The sequence below is a fragment of the Lagenorhynchus albirostris genome, chromosome 14, assembly GCF_949774975.1.
Source record: "Lagenorhynchus albirostris chromosome 14, mLagAlb1.1, whole genome shotgun sequence".
NCBI lineage: Eukaryota > Metazoa > Chordata > Mammalia > Artiodactyla > Delphinidae > Lagenorhynchus > Lagenorhynchus albirostris.
The window spans coordinates 88,419,675-88,429,137 of NC_083108.1; the positions used below are offsets into that span (position 1 = coordinate 88,419,675).

Here is a 9,463-nt window from a genome sequence, read left to right on the forward strand (position 1 = left end):
GTTGAATGATGTTCATTTTGCCAAAGTGCAAAAGGGCAGCTTGATCACGCCGCCTCTAAACCGAGTCTTCCCCATTCTGCTGAATCCCTGGGTCCTAGGCAGTTTTGGGCCAGGTTGTCTGTGATTTTCTATTCACAGGGTATCAACACACCAAACCGAATATCATTTTCCAGTTGGAACAAGAAGAGCTGTGGATGATGCAAATTCCAAGTGAGGGCCATATGGGTGAGTCGTCAGAACATTTAGATCTTTTCCTCCTTAGAATTGGTGAGTTCTGACGTGATGTTCCCTTTGTGTTTGTACTTTTGGGTCATTTGTAACCATTGTCTCTTAGTTAATCTCCTCTGTGGCATTCTCAGCTTCCTTCTTACTTTCCCGTGGTGATAGATGCATTTCATTACGCATTTAAGCAAGCTTTTCCTCTTTATCTCTTTTCATGTGACTTTCACACCCCTTCTACTTTTTTTCTATTTTTCTAAAATTACTTACATTCATATTCAACACAGTTCCAATTTCCTTCTCCTTGAAACCTACATGTTAGGAGATTCTACCCTTTCTGCTTCTCCTTCCTAATGGCTTTGTCATCACTGTTCTTTCTGAGTGTATTCCTGCATCATTTGATAATATCAGTTCTCTTGCCTGAAGCCTTTCCCCCACTCCTTACCCAAGTGAACCCCATGGAACCCACTCTCACACTGCACGACACAGTGCTTATTCTCCTCATGCTTTACGGCCCTCGCATGCTCTTTCCTCTGAGTCCAAAGGGGTCTTTCTTATATTCCCCACTTTCCTCGTATATTGTAAGTTTTAAAAGACTTCCACTCTGAAGATTTACGCTTTTTCTTTCTGTATTGGTGACTGACAGCCCCATCCCTCTTTCATCTGCCCTTTGGTACTGGGTTTGATTGTTCCACTGGGCATCTTCCCTGCATGGGCCACTCCCTTGTCTCATTTTTCAGAAACTGGAATTGGAATGTCTCTTCTGCTGCCCCATAGCTGTATGATAACTTCTCACCTTCCTGGTTGTTAGTTCTGTTATGCTCCTGGATCTTCTTCCTGGCACTGGGGCGTGAGCCTAAATATCCTTTTTATGCAGTTCTCGTCACTAGTCTTGCTATAATCTGTTAGTATTTTGGTCCTTCAAAAATAAGTCTTTTAAGGCCTCCATCTTCTCAATCCCCACCTCCTTCTCATTGGGAATGAGATAATTCCCAATGTTATCTTTTCTTTTTTTTATTGGGTATACCACACGGCTTATGGAATCTTAGTTCCCTGACCAGGGATTGAACCCGGTCCCTTGTTAGTGAAAGCATGGTGTCCTAACCACTGGACCACCAGGGAATTCCATTATTTCATTTCTTGCTTATTCTACTTATTAGCCAAATTTATACCTTTTACTCTTTTTATACTGTTAGTTCATCCTGATGTTACTGTCAGATATATTTCCCTAAGCAACTATGTATTCCATCATAAGTGTGGCAGGATAAATCAACAGTTAATCTTTGTATTATTAGGATGGTTTCAGCTGCAATTTTTGATTAGTCCAAAATCAAACTATTTAGGCAGAAGTGATTTACTACCACACATCACAAAATGTCCTGATGTGGGACTGCTTGACTTACTAAATCCCCAAACGTCTATCTCTGACTCGCCATTCTAACTATGTCAGTATTTCTCAGATTTCCTCCCCTCATGGTCACCAGATGCCTCTTACAGTTCCAGCCAACACCTGCAGATATACCAGTGGGCAGTGGAATAAGAAAGACTGTTTCTTCCCACATGGTCCTTTTAATTAGGCATTAAAATCTCTTTCAAGAAACCCCAGCAGACTTACCATGTTGAGCAGGCTAGATTTTTATCACATATCCCTGTGTAAAGAAGACTCTGGTGAGGGAAACGGGGCCATCACTGTCGGCTCAGCTATATCATGCTTCACTCTCTGCAGGGGTATGGAAGTGGGTCCCGTTTTCCTAACTGCAGCACATGGCCTTACAAATGGAAGTAGGAAATAAGATCAGGTTTCTGCCAGCCAGGAAAGGGGCAGCAGAACGGCTGGGTAGGCAACACTGTCCACCTCCATCTACCTCTCCGGTTAGGCATCATCCAGTCACACCTTTCTTTCCATCCATTCATCTTCAAAAATATTCTGTTACACCTCTTGTCATTCTTCTAGTATATTAATGGAAGTCTAGGATCCTTGTTTCTAATCAGACGTGGTGGTTCTTCATGGTCTGGTGATCTATAATTAAAGATAAGTTATCCACGTACAACCAGCCAGACAGGTAGAGTGGCAGAGAGAAGTACAGGGTGGGTACAACAGGAACCTCGTTCTGGGAGAGCAGCAGGAGTGGCACAACAGAGAAGCATTGGAACCCGGGCTGGGCAGGCTGTGCCGGGGCTTCCTGCTGTGGCCGTGGCCTGGTGAGCCTGGGTTCTGCTGGCTTAGCATGATTTCCTCTTCCATTGTCTTCTGTGGCTAAACTCAAGATGGGCCACAGCCAGTAATCATGTTTAATACAGTCTTGAATCATATTTAAATAATCTTTAATCTTGTGAATTCCTCTCTTCTACTCACTGGCTCTGGTATTCTGTCCTTATTTCTTGAATTCTTTGTGCTCTTCCTTGAGATACCAGCAATGATTAATTTCCCGCAATTATTGTTGTAAAGAAAATGCTTAACAGCACATTCATTAGATTTCCTGGGAAATCAAATGAAGGAAGCCAGAGATGTGGGAACCAAGGGAAAATCAGCAGGAGTGTGGTGCCAGCAACAGAAGGATTGGAAGGGTGAAGTACAGAAACTGACAGATTCAGTATCCATGAACTTTCAGAGTCTACAGGGACAACACTGACAGCCAAACATGAGCAAATATGATTTGAGGGCAAAGGTTAATTACTCACTGGCCTGTTTTCTTCTTGATGGAAACACTTCTGACTTTAAGACCATGTATTGGGTTGGCCAAAGGTTCATTCAGTTTTTTCCATAAGATGACTCTAGTAGCACTTAGTTGTCTTTAACTTCATTCAAAACAGTTTTGTTAGATTGTATTGTGACAGCTGTTGTATCGGTGTGCATTAAAAAAATAATTATCAAAATTGGTGAATATTTGTGTAGCCCTTTTAATATTGAAGATGGAAGAAAGCAACATTTTTGGCCTATTATACTGTATTATTTCAAGAAAGGCAAAACTGCAACTGAAATGCAGAAAGGGATTTGTGCAGTATATGGAGAAGGGGCTGTGACTGATCTAACATGTCAAAAGTGGCTTGTGAAGTTTCATGCTGAAGATTTCTCTCTGGATGATGCTCCACTGCCAGGTAGACCAGTTGAAGTTGATAGCAATCGAATTGAGACCTTAATTGAGGACAATTAACGTTATATCACAAGGGAGATAGCCGATATATGCAAAATCCAGATCCAAGTCAAGGGTTGAAAACCATTTGCACCAGCTTGATTATGTTAATTGCTTTGATGTTTGGGTTCCATGTAAGTTAAGCGAAGAAAACCTTCTTGATCATATTTCCAAATGCGATTCTCTACTTAAATGTAATGAAAACTTTCAGTTTTTAAGACGAATTGTGATGAGCGAATGAAAAGTGGATACTGTACAATAATGTGGAACGGAAGAGATCGTGGGGCAAGTGAAATGAACCACCACCAACCACACCAAAGGCTGGTCTTCATCCAAAGAAGATGATGTTGTGTATAAGGTGGGATTGGAAGGGAGTCCTCTATTATGAGCTTCTTCTGGAAAACCAAGTGATTACTTCCAACAAGTACTCCTCCCAATTAGACCAACTCTAAGCAGCACTCGAGAAAAAGCATCCAGAATTACTCAACGGAAAACACATAATCTTCCATCAGGATAATGCAAGACCACATGTTTTTTTGATGACCAGGCAAAAACCGTTACAGCTTGGCTGGGAATTTCTGATTCATCTGCCATATTCACGAGACAATGCACCTTTGGTTTTCCATTTATTTCAGTCTTTACAAAATTCTCTTAATGGAAAAAATTTTAATTCCCTGGAAGACTGTAAAAGGCACCTGGAACAGTTCTTTGCTCAAAAAGATAAAACCTTTTGGTAGGATGGAATTATGAAGTTGCCTGAAATATGGCAGAAGGTAGTGGAACAAAATGGCGAGGGCTTCCCTGGTGTTGCAGTGGTTGAGAGTCTGCCTGCTGATGCAGGGGACATGGGTTCGTGCCCCAGTCCGGGAAGGTCCCACATGCCACGGAGTGGCTGGGCCCATGAGCCATGGCCGCTGGGCCTGCACGTCTGGAGCCTATGCTCCGTAATGGGAGAGGCCACAACAGTGAGAGGCCCGCGTACCGCAAACAAAAAAGCCCAAAATGGCTAATATGTTGTTGAGTAAAGTTCTTGGTGAACATGGAAAATGTATCTTTTATGTTTACTTAAAAACCAAAGGAACTTTTTGGCCAACCCAGTAATAGCCAGTAATGTTCCCTCCAAAGCCACTGTAATAGTCAAACATGCTCCTGTTCATTTCTCACTGCATGGGGGTGGGTACTGTCCCAGTTGGGAATTGATGTTTGGGAAAATATAATTTGGAGGTTGTGTACAAAATGAATAAGAGTGTTCAGATTTAAGATGTAGGGAAACCTGAAATGGGGTGTTAAGATCCTGTGATATTGCTGTCTTCAAACCTGACCTGCTTCTGTGTTCTCTTAACACCCTTTTCTGTCCATTGCCTTGGTCAGCCATAACTTTGGGACATCTAGGTCAACTCTACCCATTCTCTCTTCTGTTCAACCTCCAGATATTTCTGATTATGACTGAGGACTTAGTCTTGCGTCTAGTTCCCTATCCACTTTGTATTTTTGGAATTTGGTTGGGGGGTGGGAGTTGGGTTGGGTTTATGTTTAAAAGCATTCTGTCCACCCTGCCCCGTCTGTTTTTCATTCCCCTCAGAGAAAACCAATTTTATCTCTTTAGCTCTTTCTTATGGTATTTACGTCCATGTTTTTCTAAATAACCAACTTATTCACTTGCACCTTGATTTCCTCCTAATTACTTAGTGTGAAGGGTAAAGATTTAATTCTCTTTCATCCTCCTTCCCTCATACTCCCCATGATATACACACTGTCTCTTTCCATACCTCCATCATCCTAATCAAGCTGTTTCATACTTAGATCAGTCTTCAGTTTTTATATCTTTACGACCATGTAATTTCTGTTCACAGGTAAATCATGCAAGTGTACAATGGCTAGTTTTCGTTCATAAATCATTTTTTCTCTTGAGTTGTTTTACTTCCGTGCCCAGTTTTCTGTGTTATCATTAATGTATTTATAATTAATTTAACCCCAGACTCTTCTTCACATGTCTAAATATTCTTTTGGTACATTCAGCTAAATTAGTGATTCTGTCAATTTCATCTTCCTGGTGACATCACTCCCATATCTTTTGACTTGCTCCAGTGTAAGCTGATTTTTCTCAAGACCTGGTTGTACAGTTTTTAACCTGGAATCTCCTTTCAGATTTTCTTTTCTATTTTTTTGTGTCATCTTTTTTCTTGGTTTGTTTTCATAGTAGTTTCCTGTGAAAGGAACACCTTTCATAGTAGCTTCCCGTGAAAGGGTGCATTTGATATAAAATTTGAGACATGTGCCACTGAAAATGTTTATACTTTACTCCTGAATGCTCTGTTTTTTCTCTCCTAGCGATGCTAATGAGTAGTCAGATCCATTCTAAATTTTGACCCATTATATGAAACTTTTTTGGTTTTTCTGGAAGCTTTATTAGCTGCTGCTTGTCAGCGTTCTGAAACATCTTGATGGTGTTTCTTGTGAGTTTATTTTCATCTATTTGGGTATTCAGTGGAACTTTATTCCCAAGAAGACTAAACCAATCTGCAGTGGTTCTGCTCTTTCTCCTGAGCTTAGCACAGTGTTTGGCACATAATAGATATTTAACGATTATTCGTCGAATGAAGCTAATGCTCAGAGATCCTTTCCCACCTCTTTATATATATATATTTTTAAATAAATAAATAAATAAATTTATTTATTTTTGGCTGCATTGCATCTTCATTTCTGCACACGGGCTTTCTCTAGTTGTGGCGAGCAGGGGCTACTCTTCCTTATGGTGCGCAGGCTTCTCAGTGCAGTAGCTTCTCCTTTTGTGGAGCATGGGCTCTAGGTGCACGGGCTTCAGTAGTTGTGGCACATGGGCTTCAGTACTTGTGGCTCGTGGGCTCTAAAGCGCAGGCTCAGTAGTTGTGGCACGTGGGCTTAGTTGCTCTGCAGCATGTGGGATCTTCTTGGACCAGGGCTTGAACCCATGTCCCCTGCATTGGCAGCCGGATTCTTATCCACTGTGCCACCAGGAAAGACCCCACCTCTTTCTGTTTTGCTCATTTCTCTTTTGCTTTCTAAAGAAGGCATTTTGCAAAATTTTGTAACTCAAGACTACCTTTATTTATTGTCAGTTCCCTTTGCCTCATACGTGTTTTGATTTGCTTTGTTTTCCTGAGTGCCCAGGAGTTTGGGTACATTTACACTTGAGATTTTATTTACATTCAGAACTGATATCTGAAACTAAGAAAAACCTCATGATATGGCATTTTTAAGGCAATTTTATGCTATACTAGGATCATGTTACTATTTATAACATATGAGTATTTTCATTTCTAGACGAAGTCTGGGAAATTGATGGTCATATGGAATGGCATAAGGAAAATCAAGGCAAGCTAAGAAGTATGTCAAAAGGCTATCAGTGTACTGCATTTGGAAAACTATGTCTTCTTAGTACAGATTATGTTTCTTCAAGACAAAAACTTCATAAATGTGTCACAAATGGAAAGAGTTTGAAATATAGTACAGATTTCGGTAATAATTATTCCAGAAAGAATCCTAATGGGTTTCATGCACATAGGGAATCGTCCTTCCATTCTAAACATGAGCAAGCTGTTATTGGGATAAAATACTGTGAAAGTAATAAATCTGGAAAAACTGCCAACAGAAAGTCACAGCTTATATGCCAGCAAATACGTATGGGAGGAAAGCCCTTTGATTGCAGTTACTGTGGGAAGGCCTTCAGCAGCAAGTCATACCTTGTGGTGCATCAGCAAACTCATGCAAAAGAAAAACCCTACAAATGTAATGGATGTGGGAAAGACTTCAGCAGCAAGTCCTACCTCATTGTTCATCAGAGAACTCACACAGGAGAGAAACTACATGAATGCAGTGTTTGTCAGAAAACTTTCAGTTTCAATTCACAACTTGTTATACATCAGAGAATTCACACGCGGGAGAATCCCTATGAATGCTGTGAATGTGGGAAAGTCTTCAGTAGGAAAGACCAGCTTGTTTCACACCAGAGAACTCATTCAGGACAGAAACCCTATGGGTGTCATGACTGTGGGAAAGCTTTTGGTTTGAAATCACAACTCATTATACATCAAAGAATTCACACAGGGGAGAAACCCTATGAATGCAGTGATTGTCGGAAAGCTTTTAATACAAAGTCTAACCTCATGGTACATCAGAGAACCCACACGGGGGAGAAACCCTATGGTTGTAGTGAATGTGGGAAAGCCTTTACTTTCAAGTCACAGCTCATTGTACATCAGGGAGCACACACTGGGGTAAAACCCTATGGCTGTAATCAGTGTGGAAAAGCGTTCAGTTTGAAGTCACAACTCATTGTACATCAGAGAAGTCACACAGGAGTGAAACCCTATGGATGCATTGAATGTGGGAAAGCTTTTAGGAGCAAGTCCTACCTCATCATACATATGAGGACTCACACAGGAGAGAAACCACATGAGTGCAGTGAATGCGGGAAATCCTTCAGTTTCAATTCACAACTTATTGTACATCAGAGAATTCACACGGGGGAGAATCCGTATGAATGCAGTGAATGTGGAAAAGCCTTCAGTCGGAAATACCAGCTCATTTCACACCAGAGAACTCATGCAGGGGAGAAGCCCTATGAATGCAGTGACTGTGGGAAAACTTTTGGTTTGAAGTCACAGCTCGTGATACATCAGAGAACTCATACAGGAGAGAAACCCTTTGAATGCAGTGAATGTCAGAAAGCCTTTAACACAAAGTCGAATCTTATTGTTCATCAGAGAACCCACACAGGAGAGAAACCCTATGGTTGTAGTGAATGTGGGAAATCCTTTACTTTCAAGTCACAGCTTATTGTACATCAGGGAGCACACACTGGGGTGAAACCCTATGGGTGTAATCAGTGTGGAAAAGCCTTCAGTTTGAAGTCACAGCTCATTGTACATCAGAGAAGTCACACAGGGTTGAAACCCTATGGATGCATTGAATGTGGGAAAGCTTTTAGGAGCAAGTCCTACCTCATCATACATATGAGGACTCACACAGGAGAGAAACCACATGAATGCAGTGAATGCGGGAAATCCTTCAGTTTCAATTCACAACTTATTGTACATCAGAGAATTCACACGGGGGAGAATCCGTATGAATGCAGTGAATGTGGGAAAGCCTTTAATAGAAAAGATCAGCTCATCTCACATCAGCGAACTCATGCTGGGGAAAAACCTTATGGGTGCAGTGAGTGTGGGAAAGCCTTTAGTAGCAAGTCATATCTCATTATACACATGAGAACTCATTCTGGAGAGAAACCATATGAGTGCCACAAATGCGGGAAAGCCTTCATTTGGAAGTCGCTACTCATTGTACACGAGCGCACTCATACAGGGGAAAACCCTTATAAATGCAGTCAATGTGAGAAGTCCTTCAGTGCAAAATTACGGCTCATTGTACATCAGAGAATGCACACAAGAGAGAAGCCCTATGAATGCAACGAATGTGAAAAAGCCTTCATTAGGAAGTCTCAGCTCATTGTACATCAGAGGACTCATTCAGGGGAGAAACCCTATGGATGCAGTGAATGTGGAAAAACCTTCTCTCAGAAATCAATTCTCAGTGCACATCAGAGGACTCATACAGGAGAGAAACCCTGTAAGTGCAGTGAATGTGGGAAGGCCTTTTGTTGGAAGTCACAGCTCATTATGCATCAGAGAACTCACACAGATGAGAAACATACTGGTGAAGTAAATGTAAGAAACTTTCTCTCAAAAGTCAAGTCACAGGAATTCCCAGAAAATTTGTACAGGAGAGAAACTCTGTAAATGGAATCATCTCATTGTACACCATGTATATGTGGCATGTGGAACGCTGTTTTTTATACACACAAAAAATATCAGTACACGTGCACAAGGGACTCTATGAATTCAGTGAACCCTATGAAAGTTCTTAGCAGGAAGTCTTGTAAATTTGTGCAGGTGAAAAACATTATGAATGAAATGAATGTCAGAAAGCCATTTTTTGATATGCTAACATCCACAAAGAGGAAATTCCATAATGCAAATGAATATAGAATACAGTCCTTTGAAATTCATAGTTTATTAAGAATTAGGATTTTAATGACAGAAAACATAAATGAATGAATTGCAGGTATC

The 9,463-nt window shown here is 41.0% G+C and overlaps 1 protein-coding gene across 8 annotated transcripts in view; it reads left to right on the forward strand.

The window, feature by feature from the left end:
- The window catches only part of LOC132504506 (zinc finger protein 268-like), a 65,789-nt gene extending 56,568 nt beyond the window's left edge, over positions 1-9,221 (forward strand). For all 8 annotated transcript variants that reach the window (XM_060122010.1, XM_060122009.1, XM_060122002.1 and 5 more), the window contains 2 exons: positions 139-225; positions 6,657-9,221. In XM_060122010.1, coding sequence (XP_059977993.1) covers positions 139-225; positions 6,657-9,133 — 2,564 coding nt within the window. In that variant the 3' untranslated portion in view covers positions 9,134-9,221. The remainder of the gene's footprint in view (positions 1-138; positions 226-6,656) is intronic.
- The last annotated feature ends 242 nt before the right edge of the window (positions 9,222-9,463 follow it).